Raw genomic sequence first — 22,312 nt, 5'->3', positions numbered from 1 at the left:
CGTCTAGGTATTGACTAAGTGAATATACAATAAAACACATTTGGAATAGAATCCTAGGTAAACGTGGCGCAGTGCTTAGGAGTAGCCAGTAAATGAATAAATATAAAGTGCAACATCACTTATTGATTTTTATCTTCTTGCATCCAGTGACCCCAATGCTGGGGGTTATCATCATGTCCAGTGACCCCAATGCTGGGGGTTATTATCATGTCCATTGACACCAGTGCTGGGGGTGGTTATTATTGCATGCATTGATGCCAGTACTGGGGGTTATTGTTGCGCCCACTGACACCAATGCCATTAAAATGTAATAGTAATAGTGAAGAGAGTTTTTCTGTCTGTTGCAGTGACATGTCGGATGGGATGATAGTGGATCTCATTGCCTCGTACTTGGTGCTGCCCAACCGATTCACATTTCCTCTGTGCAGTCAGGTGAACGCAGCCGAACTGAGATTCCCGGTGCCACATGTGAGTCTTCATATGGGGGAGATCCTCATAGAAAACTGAATTATAGATTTCTGTATTTGGGGGGGGGGGTTATAGGGGAGCAGAGGTGATTTGTATTTATTTTTTAATAGGAGGGGAAGGCAGGGACTAAATATATCTTTGTCCAGGGATAATGTATAGGGGGACAGAGGTAACTATATATGTATGCAAGGCTGATATATAGGGGGGCAGAGGTGACTGTATATATATCTGTATCCAAGGGTGATATATAGGGGGGCAGAGGTGACTGTATATATCTGAATCCAAGGGTGATAAATGGGGGGGGGGCAGAGGTGACTGTATATATCTGTATCCAAGGGTGATATATAGGGGGGGCAGAGGTGACTATATATCTGTATCCAAGCATGATATATAGGGCGACAGAGGTGACTGTACATATCTGTATTCAAGGGTGATATATAGGGGGCAGAGGTGACTGTATATATCTGTATCCAAGGGTGATGTAAAGGAGGGCAGTCCATTGTGGTATATAGAATATGATGTCTTCTGTGTAATAGAGAATGTATTCCCTCTTCAGGGTGTGCTGAGAGCTTATCTCTATGAAGCTGAGAACTTGATTCCCAAGGACACCTACCTGAAGGGCCTCATAAAGGGGAAGTCTGACCCATACGCCATCCTTCGGGTGGGAAATCAGACGTACAAGAGCAAAACTATACAAGAGAACCTGAATCCTCTTTGGAATGAGATGTATGAGGTAAGATGAAGGATTATTACCCCCTGAGATCAATTCACTGTGAAGGTAATTAGATGATCACATAAGTGATTTACAAACTGCCCCATCACTGGTGGGGCAGGAAGAGGGACCTAAGTGGGTATGGGGGACTGCTGGGGCAGGTAGAGGGACAGGAGTGGGGAGAAGAGGCTGGAGAGACAGGGAGAGGAATACGAGTGGGGATGGGGGACTGGAAGGGCAGGAAGAGGGATATGAGTGGGGTCAAGGGAAGAAGGAACTGAGAGGGGGTAAGAAAGGACTGGAGGGGCCAAATGGGAGTTTGTGATTTTAGGAGACCAGTGTCATCCTTGTGACTAGATAAATAGATAAAATAATAAACATAAAAAATACATTCTCTACATAGACAGGAATTGGAGATCTTTTATTGCTATGGAGTGATTGTCTCCAGTTGGTGGAGTGACGTTCGGTGCCCATTGCCGTACCCATCTCTCCCCACTCTTTGTATTTGTTGACTGGACTCTTCTCTGTCTTGGTTGCAGTTTGTGGTACATGAAGTCCCCGGGCAGGACCTGGAGATCGATGTTTATGATGAAGACCCTGATAAGGACGACTTCCTCGGCAGGTAAAATGGTGGCCAACCAAGTGGGGTGCATACACGGCGCCTCTGTGCAGTTTTGTGTCTGCTATGAGCAGAACAACATGGGGGGGTCACTCTGTATTCAATGTTTGTAAAATTTCAAAAACTTATCGCACATCATATTCACCAATGTATAAACTTCAGGAACTTAGAGATGTAGTGAGAGATTTCAGGTTTTTTTAACAACTACAAGGAGATTTAAAGGGAAAGGGTACAGATTAGAGAACTCGGAGGGATAAAAGTTTTTATGCTGTGTGTAAACTAACCCCTAAAAGTGATTTATTGTGCTGATTTGTGTCTGCAGCCTGGTGATTGGTCTGGAGGGGGTGATGAAAGATCGGATTGTCGATGAGGTAATTGTTTCTTTGTGCTCTCATTTATACTGTACACTTATAAAATGTATTCTGATATGAAGTCCGAGGAAATGTTGGCAGAGCTCTGTAGGCTGTATGAAGGGTTAGCATTGCGTAGCCTCACCCCGAGGATCCGGGGACACAGTGCAGTGAATTCTGCTCAGCATGCAATATCTGCATCATTTAGGAAAGGGCCCCTCTTGAAAAACAATTTTGGGGCCATTCAGTGACCTGCCTGAGAACAAAACACATCCCGTACACACGATCGGACATTCCGACAACAAAATCCATGAGATTTTTTCCGACGGATGTTGGCTCAAACTTGTCTTGATTACACACGGTCACATAATGTTGTCGGAAATTCTGAACGTCAAGAACGCTGTGACGTACGACGAGCTGAGAAAATTGAAGTTCAATAACCAGTGCGGCTCGTCTGCTTGATTCTGAGCATGCGTAGAACTGTGCTTCGGAATTTACGACAAGGGATTTTGTTGTCAGAAAATTTGAGAACCAGATCTCAAATTTTGTGTGACGGAAATTCCGATGGAAACTGTCTGATGGAGCCCACGCACGGTTGGAATTTCCGACAAAAAGCTTGTATCGAACATTGTACGGCGCATTAGTGATACCTTCACCTCTATGATGGCTGATAATATACGGGGGGGGCAGATTAAGAACATTCCCTCCATTTTGTGCATTTTGGGGCCAATCAGACAGGAAGTGAGAGGTCCTCTATGCCCCGTTTTGTGTACTTGGGCTCCTAAAAACCAAAGTGGTCCCTTGTACAGCTGTAAAGTCAGCACAGATGGTGTTCTCCATTGGAGACTGAATGGACTGTTTGTACATGTGGATGTCCTGCAGGGGAGGGACCAGGGGGGGTGTCCTGCATGGGAGGGACTCGGGTGGGACCCGAGGGGGGTGTCCTGCAGGGGTGGGATCTGGGCCAGGGGGTGTATTGCAGGGGTGGGACCCGGGGCCGGGGGGTGAAAGAGGTGGGTTCTGGGGGGGGTCCTGCAGGGGAGGGAACCCAGGCCATTACTCTCTTCTCTCTGTAACCAGTGACTCCTCTTATGTCTTCAAGTGGTTTCCACTCTGCGATGTGGTCAGTGGATCCGTTCATCTCAAACTGGAGTGGCATTCACTGCTGGCAAACCCAGAAAAGTTGCGCGAGGTGAGTGAGTGACTGTCTCAGCACGTCCGTCTGTCCGCCTGTCCGCCTGGAGTTCAGGTCATGCTGAAAGGACTGTAATCTGGAGTTTTTTTTATAATTTTAAGTTTTGTAGTCTGGAGTTGCACTCTGTGTATGGTATGCTTCCATATATAAACTCTCCCATCTCTCCCCCTGCACTCCTATGTATAACACTTCTTTGTGCCGCCATCTGACCTCTCCCCTTATCTTGCTCCTGCACTTTGTGTATGACACTTATGTGTGCTGCCAAGTATAACCTCTGACCTCTCCTATCCCTCCCTCCTGCACTCTGTGTATGACACCCCTGTATACTGCTGTATATGACCTCTGACCTCTCCTATCCCTCCCTCCTGCACTCTGTGTATGACACTCCTGTATACTGCTGTATATGACCTCTCCTATCCCTCCTTCCTGCACTCTGTGTATGACACTCCTGTATACTGCTGTATATGACCTCTCCTATCCCTCCTTCCTGCACTCTGTGTATGACACCCCTGTATACTGCTGTATATGACCTCTGACCTCTCCTATCCCTCCCTCCTGCACTCTGTGTATGACACTCCTGTATACTGCTGTATATGACCTCTCCTCTCTCTCCCTCCTGCATATGACACTCCTGTATACTGCTGTAAATGACCTCTCCCGTCTCTCCTACACTCTGTGTATGACACTCCTGTATACTGCTGTATATGACCTCTCCTCTCTCTCCCTCCTGCATATGACACTCCTGTATACTGCTGTATATGACCTCTCCTATCTCTCCCTCCTGCACTCTGTGTATGACACTCCTGTATACTGCTGTATATGACCTCTCCTCTCTCCCTCCTGCATATGACACTCCTGTATACTGCTGTATATGACCTCTCCTCTCTCTCCCTCCTGCACTCCTGTGTATGACACTCCTGTATACTGCTGTATATGACCTCTCCTCTCTCTCTCTCTCTCTGTGCGCTGCCATGACCTCTGACCTCTCCTGTGTCTTGTCCTGCTTTAGGCTGGGAATGGTATGACCATCGCTATGGTGATTGTGTATCTGGACAGCGCCGGAGGTCTGCCTGTAAGTATATCGATATTTAATATGTATCTTTGTGAAGTGCCACCACATAGCGTAGCGCTGTACATGAGCTGATAGATGGTACCCTGCGGGATTTCCTGCACTCCATCTAATTGCTGTAATGATTTCTGTATGGCGCTTCCTATTTGGTGGGACCAGCGGAAGCGGTCCTTTCATTGGCACCTCCCATTTTGGGTCATGCCTTTAATGAAAAAAAAAAAAAATAAAAAAACTTTGAAGACATTAAAGAAGACGGTGCAGATTGTCACTTCATGTATTTACTGCCACTGAACAGGTGATAGTTAAAGCCCGGAAGTCTCCTTTCTCTGAAGTTCTTCGGGGAAAGTCCCACCACACGGTAATTGAGAAACGGCAGTTTGTGTCAGTTTGGATCCAGTGGAGAGATCTGAACGTTCTTCCGTAGAAATTTCTTCCCAATTAATCTCCTGGTAATTCTCTCCACCCGTCTCTACCATCCCCCCCGCCTGTCCGTGTTGTATCGTCATCCTCCCTCCGTCCATGTCTGTCGCCCAAAGAGCTTACAATCCACAATGAAGTTCTGTTTTTATGTCTCATTAATTCTACAACATCGGTGATTGTCCTGATAGTCCCCACAATAGTCGTGTTTTATGTCTCCGTATCGTGATTGTCCTGATAGTCCCCACAATAGTCGTGTTTTATGTCTCCGTATCGTGATTGTCCTGATAGTCCCCACAATAGTCGTGTTTTATGTCTCCGTATCGTGATTGTCCTGATAGTCCCCACAATAGTCGTGTTTTATGTCTCCGTATCGTGATTGTCCTGATAGTCCCCACAATAGTCGTGTTTTATGTCTCCGTATCGGTGATAGTCCCTATGATATCGGCACCCCCTGTGTATTGTACCTTTTTGTTCCGTCATCCAATCCCTCCACTCTCATCCATCATCGGAACGTTCCTCCCAGAATCCTCCGGGAGATCGTCTGTTCTGCATGTTTTCAGTTTGCATGACCCGCTTTGTACAATCCAGTCTCTCCATTTCATGATAAAACATCTTTTTAAAACAGAATTTTTTTTTTGTCTTGTAGAAAAATCATTTTGAATATTCAAACAATGAATACAGCGGCATAGGACAGAGATACACGGCGTATTCCATGGTATGTACCGTATATATGATCTCCTGGCAATACCGCAGGTTGGCTGGACATCCCCAATGCCTCTGGGTTCAGTACCGCGATTGTTCTCCATCAAGGTTCCCAGGAACAATGGCGTTCCGCTAGAACGGGGCTTTCTCAACCTTTTTAACCCTAGAGGAACCCCAAAGATATTTTGTTATGTCTCAAGGAACCCTTCCTAAAACCAAATCATCAGGGTTCAATAGGAACGATGCTCCTTATATCGGTGGTCAATAGGAAGAATGTCCCCCTTAAAGACAGCTAAGAAGATATTTGGTGTCATACTGCTGGGCTTTGCTCAGTGGTGCTGAACCTGGAACTCTGTAGACATCATCAAATAGGTGGTTCATCAACCACAGCTCAAGGAACCTCTAGCAACCTCTGGAGTAACCCTGGCTGAGAATGGCTGCTCTAGAAGATTCTAGGGGTTCCACAAGCAGTATTGAATATATTATCCATCTTCACTAACATCCATCTTCTCAGTGTAAGAACACATCTATCCACGGATGCCCAATGTAAGAGGGCGCCTGACCACAGATGCCCAATGTAAGAGGGCGCCTGACCACGGATGCCCAATGTAAGAGGGCGCCTGACCACGGATGCCCAATGTAAGAGGGCGCCTGACCACGGATGCCCAATGTAAGAGGGCGCCTGACCACGGATGCCCAATGTAAGAGGGCGCCTGACCACGGATGCCCAATGTAAGGGGGCGCCTGACCACGGATGCCCAATGTAAGAGGGCGCCTGACCACGGATGCCCAATGTAAGGGGGCGCCTGACCACGGATGCCCAATGTAAGGGGGCGCCTGACCACGGATGCCCAATGTAAGGGGGCGCCTGACCACGGATGCCCAATGTAAGGGGGCGCCTGACCACGGATGCCCAATGTAAGGGGGCGCCTGACCACGGATGCCCAATGTAAGGGGGCGCCTGACCACGGATGCCCAATGTAAGGGGGCGCCTGACCACGGATGCCCAATGTAAGGGGGCGCCTGACCACGGATGCCCAATGTAAGGGGGCGCCTGACCACGGATGCCCAATGTAAGGGGGCGCCTGACCACGGATGCCCAATGTAAGGGGGCGCCTGACCACGGATGCCCAATGTAAGGGGGCGCCTGACCACGGATGCCCAATGTAAGGGGGCGCCTGACCACGGATGCCCAATGTAAGGGGGCGCCTGACCACGGATGCCCAATGTAAGGGGGCGCCTGACCACGGATGCCCAATGTAAGGGGGCGCCTGACCACGGATGCCCAATGTAAGGGGGCGCCTGACCACGGATGCCCAATGTAAGGGGGCGCCTGACCACGGATGCCCAATGTAAGGGGGCGCCTGACCACGGATGCCCAATGTAAGGGGGCGCCTGACCACGGATGCCCAATGTAAGGGGGCGCCTGACCACAGATGCCCAATGTAAGGGGGCGCCTGACCACAGATGCCCAATGTAAGGGGGCGCCTGACCACAGATGCCCAATGTAAGGGGGCGCCTGACCACAGATGCCCAATGTAAGGGGGCGCCTGACCACAGATGCCCAATGTAAGGGGGCGCCTGACCACAGATGCCCAATGTAAGGGGGCGCCTGACCACAGATGCCCAATGTAAGGGGGCGCCTGACCACAGATGCCCAATGTAAGGGGGCGCCTGACCACGGATGCCCAATGTAAGGGGGCGCCTGACCACGGATGCCCAATGTATGAGGGCGCCTAACCCGGATATCCCAGTGTATGAGGGCGACCTGTTCCCGGATGGCCCAAAGTAAATGAACACTGCAGTCTCCATGGTTTGTGTTTCTTTTGTAACAATTTATTGGAAAAAAATGTTGTGATGTTCTTTAAGGCCCCCTAATTGATGACTGTTCTGTTCTCAGCAGTCTGAAAAGGAGCCAACATCGTATGTGGTCATGTCTATTGGGAAGAAGAGTGTGAAGAGTAAGGTGAGGGCGACTGTTTCTCTTCTATTGGAAATTTTTACAGTGAAGCCAAGAAAACGCACCCAGTATTACATTATTCTGCCTTTACTAAACTAAAATGCTGCGTGCCAAGCCTCAGCCTAGCAGGAGGAAAGCTCAGAACTAACAGAGTAGTATTTCAATGAAAGAGTAGTTGATGTTTGGAACAGACTTCCAGCAGAGGTAGTGAGTCAGTCAACTGTAAGTGGATTCAAACATAGATCTATATCAGATAGAAAAAAAAAAAAAACCCCACATACATATATACCAGAAAAAGGGACAGACTCGATGGACCACTTGGTCTTTTTTCTGCCACCACTCTGTTTTATGTATACAAGCTATTTACTATTACAGGAAAGCAACACAGACAAGACAGAGAGTGCAGGAAATGTGTACACACACAATATCTATCCTTTCCTAGTCAATGGTCTGTATGTCACGGGGAAGTAACTTGGCTACAGTTATAGCTGGTCCACAATTTCCATAGCAAACAGGATTAAAACCATTTTAAACAAGTGATACTCCTACCCCTTGAAATTCCCCACATTTTGTCATTTTACACCCAAAAACATAAATGTATTTTATTGGAATTTTATGTGATGGACCAACACAAAGTGACACATAATTGTGAAGTGGAAGGAAAATGATACAAATAAATATGTGAAAAGTGTGGGGGAGGGGCATTTGTATTCAGCCCCCTTTACTCCGATACCCCTAACTAAGATCTAGAGGAACCAATTGCCTTTAGAAGTCACCTAATTAGTAAATAGAGTCCCCCTGTCTTTAAAACGCTTCCATAAAGGTGGATGGGTAGAAGCACTTCATATTAGTGATATGGCAGGTGGTCCGGCGTTCCGGCAGTCCCAAGGAGTCTCGGGGATATCCGGAGGTGTGATTCTCTGACGGCATATTCTGAAGTGGCCGACAGATGGAAGCCACAACTCTCCCTTCCGTACCATTTCTGTAGCAAACCGGACTCCAGCCATTTCAAACCATTGCGGGGGATGGGATTTTTGGTTCTGGCAGCATTGTTTCTGTCCTGTAGTGTAGCTTATAGTGTCTGTCCCCCTGCACACGCACACTATCCTTTACTAGAAAATGGTCTGTGTGCTACTGGGACACGCTAAAAATTCACTCCGCTACCGTTATAGCTGGTTGACAATCTCTGGAGCAAACAGGACTCCAGCCATTTCAAACCATTGCAGGGAATGGGATTTCTGGCTCTGGCAGTATTGTTTCTGTCTTGTAGTGTGGCTTCTTCTGTTGTCCCCTTGGTAGTGTCCCACGGAGTCCCCATTTCAGTTTTGTACTTCTGACCCTTTATTGAGAAAGTTTACCATTCCCACATAGACATGGATCTTTTAAACGGGGCTCCTACATCTGTTTCTATGAGGGACTCGTTTCTGCCCACAGACTCTCTAGATGGCGTTTGACCATCAATGGTCGGATATGTCCCAAGGTCCGGCTTTTGTTGACTCGTATTCCCAGAACTACAATTAATCTCGGGTCCAGTGTTTGACAAGAGCTCCTTTACAATGGAAACCGCCAAAAAAAAAAAAAGTGTGCTTTCCTGGCCGATGGTTTACATCACCCATATTTACCACAATAGTCTCTATTTCCCCATTTTGTATTGGAGGATTATAAAATTGTGCGGATGTTGTTTGACGTCACAATGGTTTGTGTTGGAGATATTGTTATCTCTGTGTATCCCGGACCGCCATATTACTCCTTACACACTCAGACCCCGCTTCCTTCTCCGCTACACAGTCACTGGGCTTTATTGTTCCCTTCTTAATGGAAGTCTATGGGTCAGGCCTGACCTGTCTGATAAGAAGTGGAGGAAAGAGAAATACGAGTACTACCAGTGAAAGCTCCATCCCAACAAATATTCATTCCATTAAAAAAATTCCAATAAAATTCCACAGGTGCATCCAACACATTTCGGGAGCTCGAGGAAGCTCCCTTCATCGGGAATTGAGGGGTTTGATTCATATGATAGAAGGACCCTTGAGCCCCCCAAATCTATTAACTACACTTATTGATTTTATTATTTATTATTATTATTTTTGTTTTTTTGATGAAAATAAATGTATTGGACTTTTGGGCTCACAATGTTCTGGGGGAGCGGTCTGTACACGTGAGCCTGTCCAGTGCAAATACACCCATCCCATCCCCCGACCACGCCGCCCTGCGGGATTATCATTTATTCTGGGGTTCCAACATCACTGACCAACCTGATTGTCTGAGAAAAAGGAGGCCGATTGGATTTATCTCGGCAGTCTTTATGGAGGGAACACTAATCCCGCTCTGGGATGGATGGCCACCGGAGGGGACCGAGGCAAATCTGTATTCCGACCAAAAACATAAAAGTGACATCAAAATGAGAATTTTAGAACAACAAATGTACATGCAAAAAATACACTGCGAGAGCAACTCGCCCTTCACACAGATATTAATGTTTTACCAATACAAAAAAAGGATTATCACACAGACAATGATCCAGGGGGGGGCGCCATATTATCCTCGCTGCGTTCCCCGCCCCCAATAGTGGTCATGTGACTTTAACTTCAGTGTCATGTAATCATTTTGCATCTTTTTGCAGACGTGTTCCACCAGTAAGGACCCGGTGTGGGAGCAAGCCTTCTCCTTCTTCATCCAAGATGTCCACATGCAGCACCTTCACCTGGAGGTAACCACAGGAGCTTACACTCTGTCCCCTCCCCCACAGTCACATCAGTCTCTGTACCAGAGGAGCTTACACTCTAATGCCCCCTCCCCCACAGTCACATCAGTCTCTGTACCAGAGGAGCTTACACTCTAATGTCTCCTCCCCCACAGTCACATCAGTCTCTGTACCAGAGGAGCTTACACTCTAATGCCCCCTCCCCCACAGTCACATCAGTCTCTGTACCAGAGGAGCTTGCACTCTGTCTCCTCCCCCCCACAGTCACATCAGTCTCTGTACAGAGGAGCTTACACTCTAATGTCTCCTCCCCCCACAGTCACATCAGTCTCTGTACAGAGGAGCTTACACTCTAATGTCCCCTCCCCCACAGTCACATCAGTCTCTGTACAGAGGAGCTTACACTCTAATGTCCCCTCCCCCCACAGTCACATCAGTCTCTGTACAGAGGAGCTTACACTCTAATGTCCCCTCCCCCCACAGTCACATCAGTCTCTGTACAGAGGAGCTTACACTCTAATGTCCCCTCCCCCCACAGTCACATCAGTCTCTGTACAGAGGAGCTTACACTCTAATGTCCCCTCCCCCACAGTCACATCAGTCTCTGTACAGAGGAGCTTACACTCTAATGCCCCCTCCCCCACAGTCACATCAGTCTCTGTACAGAGGAGCTTACACTCTAATGTCCCCTCCCCCACAGTCACATCAGTCTCTGTACAGAGGAGCTTACACTCTAATGCCCCCTCCCCCACAGTCACATCAATCTCTGTACCAGAGGAGCTTACACTCTAATGTCCCCTCCCCCCACAGTCACATCAGTCTCTGTACAGAGGAGCTTACACTCTAATGTCCCCTCCCCCACAGTCACATCAGTCTCTGTACCAGAGGAGCTTACACTCTAATGCCCCCTCCCCCACAGTCACATCAGTCTCTGTACCAGAGGAGCTTACACTCTAATGCCCCCTCCCCCACAGTCACATCAGTCTCTGTACCAGAGGAGCTTACACTCTAATGCCCCCTCCCCCACAGTCACATCAGTCTCTGTACCAGAGGAGCTTGCACTCTAATGTCTCCTCCCCCCCCCACAGTCACATCAGTCTCTGTACAGAGGAGCTTACACTCTCCTTACACTCAGACCATTACTATGGGTATTATCCAGTTGGGGAGCATGCAGTGCAGACGGGGTGCTGATTGCGCTGTCTCTGTGTCTCAGGTGAAGGACAATAACCGGCAGTGTTCTCTGGGGATGTTGGACTTTCCTCTCCATCGTTTGCTCACCATGGACGGTCTCACGGCAGATCAGAGATTTCCGCTCACCAACTCCGGCCCCAACAGTTTCATCAAGATGAAGGTCGTGCTGAAGGTGAGTCTGTGATGTCGGGGAGGGAGATTCTCTGCTCCTCGTCTATGAAGGGCCCCCTTTGTACTGAGGGGCCACAGCGGCAGAAATTTGTTGATCTTTTACTTGTATGTGGGAGATTTCCCTACTGCTGCAGTTAATGTACTAATGAAAAATGCAACACATGGGGGGAGGGGGGGTCCTTTGATGAAGATCTCCAAACAGACCTCCCAAATAATCCCCATAATCTGTGCATTGTGTGAAATTTCATTTTCTATGTATTTACAAAGATTATCGGCTCCATCTAGTGGCCATAATGTGATCTTTCCCTGTATTACCACAATCGGGGAAATGGCACATTGTGACCACTAGATGGCGCTGATTGGAAATCCATATAAAAAAAAAAAGACTATTTTGTCATGGCAGATATGAGGTTCTCGTGTGGTTGGACAGGCCAATAACAAGATGTTGGATATATTTTGTCTGTTGGAGGATAGAGAACATTCATGGAGGATTTTGTAGAATGATTTATTCTGTTTGCAGATTCTGCAGATAGAGGACCCCGACCCTGACAGCGTCTATGCTGGGATCAACTCCCTGAAGCACGGGCCGGTCTCCATCAAGCGAGCGAATCAAGAAAAACCCCACAAGAAGCCCCAGAGCACGTCCGATGTCCCCCAGAATCAGGTCCACTGCGTCCCACAGAACAAGGCGGCCCCGCAGCAGCACAAGGTGGCCCCCCAGAACAAGGCGGCCCCCCAGAGCAAAGTGCTCCCCCAGAACAAGGTGCTCCGGAGGGAGAGTAGCCTCAGCAGTACCAATCGAGTATATCAGACCGCCCCCGAACAGAACCAGCAAGCCAACCAGAACGCTGGAAACAGCAAGGTCCCCTCCGCCCCTCAAACCCCCAAACTGAGACACCTGCAGAGGATCGCGCCCAGCCTCATGTCACTCAACTCCATGGGCTCCTCCGTCTTCGACCTGAATGAGGACTTCAGGTGTGTAATCTGTGCAGGACCCTTTCCTGATCACATTGGAGAGATGGGGCCCCCGGGGGCCCTCATGATGTACACTGACTCCCCCATTGTCTCTGTTGTCTTTCAGTGGTACCGGCTTGCTGCTTGGTGAGATCAACATCTCCATACGATACGCGGCACTACGCCACTGCCTCATCGTGTCCGTCAACGGCTGCAGGTAGGTCATGGCACAGCCCAAGTCTTCGTTCAGCTTAAAGTGGACCTATCCGTACCCAATCTACATAAATATTCCTGACATGTCACTATATACAGGAACATATTACCCATAGAAGGCTGTCCATCAACTCTGGTCAGTGATTTGTCTAGGCTGAGATGATGTCATCCGTCTGCTGCAAGTAGGAGGAAGCATTTTCTCAGTCTCCCCTCCCCCAGTGATCAGACTGTACACTGCAACGTTATAGCAAGCCACACCTACAATATTCTACTTTGTGAAGTCCAATGAGGACAATCGGATGATATATTGATCTTTAATTGATGCATTTTCATTTTATTCTCGCCAAGGAACCTGATCCAGTGCTCCAATCATGGCGCAGACCCCTACGTCCGAATTTATCTACTGCCGGACCGGAGGTGGGCCGGCCGCAAAAAGACCTCCATAAAAAGGAAGACCCTCCATCCCATCTACAACGAGAGGTGAGTGAAGACCAATTGTAGATCGTCAATAAATCTGCTAAAGACACTCTGGCTGGGTTCACATTTGTGCAAATGAGGGTTTCCCCACATCTAATTCTCATGACAGGCGAGTGTGTCCGGCTCTCAATGGTTCACACCGGTCCGAATTCCAAGAGGTTCCTGTGCGTCTTTGGGTCCGATTCAGGTGCCAATTTATGTAAAAATTCGGACATGATTCGCACCTGAACCGGCTCACGGGGACGCACCGGACCCCAGGCTGGGGACCGCGGCCGCACATATGTGAACCTGGCAGCTACATTTTTTAATGTGGCTAAACTGAGCCTCAAATTATTATGGCTTTCTATGAAGAAGTAATTCCTTCATCGTCCTCTTCTCTTCATCGTCCTCTTCTCTTCATCGTCCTCTTCTCTTCATCGTCCTCTTCTCTTCATCGTCCTCTTCTCTTCATCGTCCTCTTCTCTTCATCGTCCTCTTCTCTTCATCGTCCTCTTCTCTTCATCGTCCTCTTCTCTTCATCGTCCTCTTCTCTTCATCGTCCTCTTCTCTTCATCGTCCTCTTCTCTTCATTGTCCTCTTCTCTTCATTGTCCACCCCCATGGTACTTGGATTGAATGTAACCGATCTCTGTGAAGGTTCTTAAGTATCCAGGTCAGGGTTTATCTATAATAGGATGTCCCATCCAGTTGGGCTTGTTCTGAACTGTTATTTACTCTTGAAGACGTCTCGTAGCTCCTTCAGGTCACTTCTGTTCTGTTGAGTGTCCGGAAGATACCCCAACAACTATCCATACAGAGAGCCCAGACACCTTCATCCAATCGCCATGAAATGTGAAGATGTTGACTGTCCAAGAACAGAGGGAGGTGCAAAAACAAAACCATACCCCCCACCCAAATCCCATGCTTGGAGTTGGGAAGATTCCACAACTTTCATACCTCTCATTCTGTTCCTGGACAATCAACATCTACACATTCCATCAGGGGCTGAATGACAACTTTTGGCCCAGGGGACAAGTACAACCAAGAGGCCCATGGTGCAGAGACTCGGCCCCCCTCCTGCTCCCCCTTTCCCTGCCTCCTTCTGACCCCCATCCCAGGCTGAAGCTCCACTCCAGGTACCTCTCTACTCACCGGGCAGTTTGGGCTGGACAGCGCCTGTTGTACCAACTCCAGATTCCTGAATTGGCTAACAGGGGCAGCTGGGGACTGCAAGGGAGATCCAGGGCAGCTTGGTCGGAGCTGCCCCGGGGGGGGGGGGGGGCGGGCTATTTCCCCCTGCCCAGTCTGTCCCTGCATTCCATGGTGATTGGATGAAGGTGATTTATGATGTTAATGCTGAGGTATCTTCTGGACACGCAGGATGGGTTGATGGAACAAGAAACAGGGAAGGTTCTAGAGCTTTCATCCCTCCCATCCTGTTCTTCCACATCTGCACGACACATTTCATGGTGATGGGATGAAGGCGTCTTAAGGTACGGCTATACATCTTCCCGACGCTCATTAGAACTGAAGACATGACTTGGAGAAGCTGTGAAAGGTCTTCAACAAACCTGATTGAAGATGAGAAACCTCTACTAGTGATGTAGCATATTTACGGGTTCCAGATCCTCCAAGACCTCTCGTGTGTGTGTGTGTGTGTGTGTATATAAATATATATATATATATACACACAAACACAGGAGAGCTCTAGAACCCATAAATATGCTACATCACTAGTAGAGGTTTCTCATCTTCAATCAGATTTGTTGAAGACCTTTCACAGCTTCTCCAAGTCATGTCTTCAGTTCTAATGAGTGTCGGGAAGATTTATAGCCGTACCTTAAGACACCTTCTTTCACATCTGCTTGACACATTTCCTAGTGATGGGAAGAACAGGATGGGAGGAATGAAATCTGTAGAACCCTCCCTGTTTCTTGTTCCATCAACCCATCCTGTGTGTCCAGAAGATGCGGACTATTTCAATGCCAGACAGTTTTTGGGGTACCAATTCAATACACAGACACCCCAGTCAATCTTTTCCATGTAATCGGTAGTTTGAGTTCTGGAACCACAAAATGTCACCCCATTCTGCACCCTCTATCCGCTGTCTGTCTGAGGAATCTTTTCATGATACTCTGAGAACCATCTTTGCACATGTGAGCTAAAAATCCGTGCAAACCGGCATTCCGATCTCCGGATACAATTTCTCACATCTGATGTTCAGCGGGAGGTGAGGGAAGCGGAGGAGAGGCAGACCAGTAATGGCTACACCTCGATCTCTATAGATAATGGTGGACAGTCGCTTTCCAGGCTTGGTGCCCTTTGGGACAAATCATGGAGGGCGAGACGCTCACACCAGGCCTGGGAGTGTAGAGGTAACAGTGTCACTCCATCCTCTTGTGTCTGGCAGGTTCGAGTTTCTGGTTTCTCTGGAAGATGCGAAGAAGCGGATGCTGGACATCGCTGTGAAGAACAACAGGCAGTTCGGGTCACATGAGAGGAAGGAGATGGGGAAGGTAAGAGTCGGATCTGATGGGAAGGGTCTGGATGTCATTGCAGGGGGAGCACATTTTGGGGTGTAATCATGTGATGGGTGCAGGTCACATGACCTGGTGAGCAGGACAGATGGGGAAAATGCATCAATCCACACCAGATACATCAAGGCTTCCTTGTATACTAGAGCTAAAGGCATCCCTTAAAGGGCTGCAGGGGGCTCTTAGTTTCATAGTTAGGTTGAATAAAGACACCAGTCCATCCAGTTCAACCTGAGTGTCTACAATTGTCCCTATCCCTGTACATTGCACACTCACATCAGTCCCTACCCTCAAAGAGCCACAATCCAAGGTCCCCATTCATATACTAGGGGCCAATTTTGGATAGAAGCCAATTAACCTACCTGCATGTCTTTGGATTGTGGGATGAAACCGGAGTACCCGGAGGAAACCCACACAGGCACAGGAAGAACATGCAAACTCCAGGCAGGTAGTGTTGTGGTTGGGATTTGAACCAGCGACCCTTCTTACTGCTAGGTGAGAGTGCTAACCACTACACCACTGTGCCGCCCCACTACACTGTGGAAAGCAGAGAGGGGGAGGTGTCAACTAAGTAGTATTATACAGTCATCATTTATTGCACAAGGTTATAAAAACATATAAGGTGCAAGAGAAATTCATGTCCATCGTTGTACTGATCAGTCGTAGCGATCCCCGCCATCCTGCGTGCTACACAAACGCTCCATGAAGGTGGGGAAGATGTGAGCCGGATTGGGTGCTTCTCTGTCCAGGGTTGGCACAGGACTCCGCACTGACCAGCGTGGAACGTGGATGTGACCTCACCGGAACAGGGATGTTAATCGCTCACAGCTCCCTCTACTGGCCTCCCTCTTACGTATGTAGACCCCCCCCCCCCCCCCCCCCATATTGAGTTCAGGTATCTCCAGTGAAGGGTCCTGGTAATCCTCCATCATAAAAAGACATTGTAGACAACGGTCTTCTTCCAACCTTGTGATAACAGTTTGGGGAAGACTCTTTTCTGTTCCAGCCCCCCCCCCCCCCCCCCCCACCGTACAAAGCAAGCTCCATAAAAACATAGTGACCAGTTTGGCGTGGAGGAACTCAAGTGTCCTGCACAGAGCCCTGACCTCATCCTTACCAGTACCTGACCTCGCAAATGCCTTCTCCATATTAATGGCCATAAGTAGGATCCTTTTCTGTTCCACCATGCCTGTGCCCCCCCTGTGTACAAAGCCATCTCCATAAAGACACGGTGTGAAGGAACTCAAGTGTCCTGCACAGAGCCCTGACCTCATCCCTACTGATCACCTTGGCATGAATGGGAATGGTGAGCCAGGTCTTCTAATTCAACATCAGTACCTGAACTCACAAATGGACATGAGGCTCTTGTAATGGAAAATGTGGGGGGAGGGAGGTACCTTCTTAATGGCTATGGGAAGAGGAGGCAACTCTATATAATAGGCCCTGGGCGGAGAGGCAACCCCCTTTGTTTTGGAATGGAAGCTCCTATGTGCGAGGGTCAGATCTCCGCAGACGTTTGGGCCATACAGTAGAACAGTAAGGAGCTTGACTCTCCAGCATCCACCAGACACAGAAATATTAACTCTGCAACCACGGCTGCCTTATGGACGACCATTTGTAGGAGCAACGAGTGCAGGAAATCACCAATGGGCTGCGCCTAATCTTCATTATATGTAATACTAGAGACTCAGAGACTGCAGACATTCTACAGGTGTAATACGGGACTGTTGGCCCTTGTACACACGGTTGGAGATTCCGACAAACAAATCCGTCGGATTTTGTCCGAAACTGTTGCATACACACGGTCGGACAAAGTTGTCGGAAAATCCGATCGTTCAGAACGTGATGACGTTATTTCGTTGCGACGGGATTACGTTCAGGCTAGTAGCCAATAGCTTTGGTGTAGGAATTTGATCTGAGCATGCGTGGCACTTTGCCCGATCGGAATTCTCTACACATGATCGGAGTATTTTGTCGGAAAATTTTACCAACAGGTTGGAAAACTTGGTCCGTCGGATATTCCGATGGAAACAGTCCGATGGAGACCACACACAGTCAGAATATCCGACAAAACGGTCCGATCGGACACATTCTGTTGGAATCTCCGACCGTGTGTACAAGGGCTAAGAGACTGAGATCAAGTGATGAGATCATTCGAGATCACGGCCATTGCAACTTTTTTTTACAAATCAATGCTTCCGCCACTGACAGCTGGGGGGGCCCCAGGGGCTACAAAATAAGTACAGAGGGGCCGGAGGTTGGGCAGCGGGGCTCGGATCAGGTGGCTGTGCAGAGATTGGACCCCGCTGTGACCACGTTTTCTCTTCTCTTGCAGGTATTGGTGGATCTGTCCCAGATGGATGTGGATCAGGGAATCACTGACTGGTAGGTTGTGTTCTGCGCACGTTCAGCATCTGATGGGGGCCGGAATGTGAAAATATTTGTTCTTACACAACTTTAGGGGGGGAATAAATAATCCGCTCCGGATGATCCGTATGAACTGGTGACCCCCGGAGCGCACTTTTCCTGACTTACAAATTGCCCAGACAGGCTCCACATGAGAGGAGAAGAAGCTCCATATAGGAGGAGCTTTATATAGGAAAAGAAGCTGCTCTATATAGGATACACTCTATAGAGGAGTTGGGGGTGGAGCTCTCTATAGGTGGAGCTCTATGGAGAAGAAGCAGCTCTCTATAGGCAAAGAAGTGGCTCTATATAGGAGCTCTTCATAGGAGGAGGAACAGCACCTCTATATAAAAAAAATAAGCAGCTCTATGGTGGTGGAGGAGATGGGGGAGGAGGAGCTCTATGATGGGGGAGGAGGAGCTCTATGATGGGGGAGGAGGAGCTCTATGATGGGGGAGGAGGAGCTCTATGATGGGGGAGGAGGAGCTCTATGATGGGGGAGGAGGAGCTCTATGATGGAAGAGGAGATGGGGGGGGAGGAGGAGAAGCTCTCTGGTGGAGGAGATGGGGGAGTAGCTCTATGGTGGAAGAGCTCTATGGTGAAGGAGATGGGGTTGGAGGAGCTCTATGGTGGAGGAGATGGGGGAGGAGCTTGGTGGGGGAGGAACTCTGTGGGGGAGGAGCTCTGTGGTGAAGGAGCTCTATGGTTAAGGAGATGGAGGAGCTCTATGGTGGAGGAGGAGCTCTATGGTGGAGGAAGAGTTGGGGGAGGAGGAGCTCTATGATGGGGGAGGAGGAGCTCTATGATGGGGGAGGAGGAGCTCTATGATGGGGGAGGAGGAGCTCTATGATGGGGGAGGAGGAGCTCTATGATGGGGAGGAGGAGCTCTATGATGGGGGAGGAGGAGCTCTATGATGGAAGAGATGGGGGAGGAGGAGCTCTATGATGGAAGAGATGGGGGAGGAGGAGCTCTATGATGGAAGAGATGGGGGAGGAGGAGCTCTATGATGGAAGAGATGGGGGAGGAGCTCTATGATTGAAGAGGAGATGGGGGAGGAGCTGCTCTATGGTGGAGGAGATGGGGGAGGAGAAGCTCTCTGGTGGAGGAGATGGGGGAGTAGCTCTATGGTGGAAGAGCTCTATGGTGAAGGAGATGGGGTTGGAGGAGCTCTATGGTGGAGGAGATGGGGGAGGAGCTTGGTGGTGGAGGAGCTCTGTGGGGGAGGAGCTCTATGGTTAAGGAGATGGAGGAGCTCTATGGTGGAGGAGATGGGGGGAGGAGCTCTATGGTGGAGGAGATGGGGAGGAGCTGGAGGAGGAGCTCTATGGTGGAAGAGCTCTATGGTGAAGGAGATGGGGGAGGAGGAGCTCGGTGGTGGAGGAGCTCTATGGTGGAGGATATGGTGGAGGAGGAGCTCGATGGTGGATGAGGAGCTTGGTGGTGGGGGAGGAGCTCTATGGTGGAGGAGATGGGGGAGGAAGAGCTCTATGGGGGAGGAGATGGGGGAGGAAGAGCTCTATGGGGGAGGAGATGGGGGAGGAAGAGCTCTATGGGGGAGGAGATGGGGGTGGAGGAGCTCTATGGTGGAGGAGATGGGGTGGAGGAGCTCTATGGGGGAGGAAATGGTGGGGGAGGAGCTCTATGGGGAGGAAATGGTGGGGAGGAGCTCTATGGGGGAGGAGATGGTGGGGGAGGAGCTCTATGGGGGAGGAGATGGTGGGGGAGGAGGAGCTCTATGGTGGAGGAGATGGTGGGGGAGGAGTTCTATGGTGGAGGAGGACATCTCCCTTGACTATGGCTGGGATATCCAATATGACTTTAATAAATACAATCCTGTCACTTTCCTGAGTCAGTGTCTCCTCTGGTCCTAGGGATAATCTTATTGGCTGCTACTGTCAAAGCAATTGTCCAATCAGGAGCTAAGAGTGTGTGGCCCCATTCCTTGTCATAGGGCTGCTATCAGTAGTAGAAAATCTCATTGGCTGCTATGAGCAGAGCCGCCGTCCTATCAGATGCTGAGGAATTGCGATAGGTCGACCATCACTGATGAATCTTTTTTTGCAGGTTTGAGCTGACAGCCAATGGACACCCGACCTCCTGACCGACGGCTGGAACGTGAAATAGACTCCTCCCCCAACATCCCCCCTCCCCCCCGATGTAAATATGTATATTTGTAATTACAGAGCTGAAGATGTATTTTATCCTCTGATATCGCCAGAACCCCGAGGGGGCGTGGCTATATTTATTTTCTGATGTAAATTGTATTATATATAAATATTTGGAGTACAGAGCTCCGCCCACAACGTCAGATCATCGCCGTTCTCCGCTCATTCCAGGAATCCATTTATTTATTTACAGAACGCTTTAATGAATCAGCCGATATTCCGATAATAAAATGATTTTCAATGATCCTCGGTGTCCGCTCTGCTTTTATTAAAGTGCAAAAAAATGAACACAAAGCTTCTCCCATTCACAGGTCGATCTCGTCTCTGTGAGATCTGCCATCTTCCTGTGTATTGCTGGTGCTGGGCTGACCATGCTAGTCATCAGCTAGACAGAGGATGACCTTTCATCGTGGAGAAGTTTTCCTGCACTTTGCTCCTCGTATATTTAAACGGTACGATCGACAAGTGACAGAGCCGGGCCGATAGGGGGCGCTCTCCCTGAAGGAGGTAAACCAGAGATGACAGTATGATGGGGGGGAGGGGATCTGGTTCACCTCCAAGGATGCTGCCTCATCAGAAGATTGAATCCTGAGGATGGAGAGGAGACTCGCTGAGGTCACACCGACACCTCCAGCCTTAAAGACAAAACTTTGTTTTCATTTTGGATAGAGTAAGGGAGGGTTATAACCCCTGTCATTATTTTATTTATTTTTGGTCATCTGTGTCCCCATCGGGGAGATATGAAGTGAAAAGAAATCTCCCCAATGGGGCCAAAAAAAAAGACAGGGGCAATAACCCTCCCTTACTCCAAAATGAAAACAACATTTACTTTAGTTAAGGACCGGGCCGATCTTTCAAACTTGGTGTTTACAAGTCGAAATTTTTTTCTTTTGCTAGAAAATGACTTGGAACCCCCAAACATCATATTTATTTTTTCCAGACATCCTGGAGAATAAAATGGCGGTCGTTGCAATACTTTGTCACACCATATTTGCGATCCGTCTTTTACAAGCATAATTTTTATGGAAAAAAAATACAGTGCTTACTCATTACGCTATGAGTAAGCACTGATTTCAGTGCGAAACGCGTCAACATTTTTGTTCTATGTTCTCTTTTGCTGTAGTTCGTGTGATGTAATTTCTACTTGGAAAATAAAGGCACAAGTTATTACAGATTCCACCCGGAGTGCGGCTGTCCAGACTTTTTTCCCTTCCTATCTACTTGCTTGTGCATTAGCCAGCACCTGGGACTCCTTATCTGGAAATCAAGCTATTATCCCAGCGGATTGGCCTGGAGCGGTGCCTCTCTCCTTCCCTCATATACATGTATGTATATTATATATAGTGTTGCATATATGTGTCTGGATCCACCCTGTACATCAGGTCCCAGGAGAGGAGCCCCCCCCTTCATCAGGGTCCCAGGAGAGCCCCCCCCTTCATCAGGGTCCCAGGAGAGCCCCCCCCCTATCATCAGGGTCCCAGGAGAGCCCCCCCCCCCCTATCATCAGGGTCCCAGGAGAGCCCCCCCCCTATCATCAGGGTCCCAGGAGAGCCCCCCCCCTATCATCAGGGTCCCAGGAGAGCCCCCCCCCTTTCATCAGGGTCCCAGGAGAGCCCCCCCCTTTCATCAGGGTCCCAGGAGAGCCCCCCCTTTCATCAGGGTCCCAGGAGAGCCCCCCCCTTTCATCAGGGTCCCAGGAGAGCCCCCCCCCTTCATCAGGGTCCCAGGAGAGCCCCCCCCTTTCATCAGGGTCCCAGGAGAGCCCCCCCCCTTTCATCAGGGTCCCAGGAGAGCCCCCCCCCTTTCATCAGGGTCCCAGGAGAGCCCCCCCCTTTCATCAGGGTCCCCAGGAGAGCCCCCCCCCCTTTCATCAGGGTCCCAGGAGAGCCCCCCACCCTTTCATCAAGGTCCCAGGAGAGCCCCCCCCCTTTCATCATGGTCCCAGGAGAGCCCCCCCCCTTTCATCATGGTCCCAGGAGAGCCCCCCCCTTTACATCAGGGTCCCCAGAGAGCCCTTCCTTA

General features: G+C 49.2%; 1 protein-coding gene across 3 annotated transcripts; it reads left to right on the top strand.

The window, feature by feature from the left end:
- Positions 1 to 347: 347 nt before the first annotated feature.
- ESYT3 (extended synaptotagmin 3) lies at positions 348 to 20,535 on the top strand (the record flags this gene model as incomplete). Of its 3 annotated transcripts, XM_077474756.1 has the most annotated exon segments (17): positions 348 to 468; positions 1,025 to 1,201; positions 1,720 to 1,802; positions 2,122 to 2,170; positions 3,252 to 3,341; positions 4,354 to 4,416; positions 4,709 to 4,771; positions 5,480 to 5,548; positions 7,436 to 7,501; positions 10,119 to 10,205; positions 11,413 to 11,562; positions 12,082 to 12,536; positions 12,643 to 12,732; positions 13,077 to 13,208; positions 15,594 to 15,699; positions 18,053 to 18,102; positions 20,190 to 20,535. In XM_077474756.1, coding segments are annotated over 17 exon segments (1,888 nt in total), but the record flags the coding sequence as incomplete, so codon positions are not given.
- Between the last annotated feature and the right edge of the window lie 1,777 nt (positions 20,536 to 22,312).

The sequence above is a fragment of the Lithobates pipiens genome, unplaced genomic scaffold (assembly GCF_037356315.1).
Source record: "Lithobates pipiens isolate NorthernLeopardFrog02 unplaced genomic scaffold, aLitPip1_a1.2 Scaffold_126, whole genome shotgun sequence".
NCBI classification, from domain to species: domain Eukaryota; kingdom Metazoa; phylum Chordata; class Amphibia; order Anura; family Ranidae; genus Lithobates; species Lithobates pipiens.
Note: the sequence above shows the minus strand (reverse complement) of the source record. Positions and strands in the feature narration are given on the sequence as shown.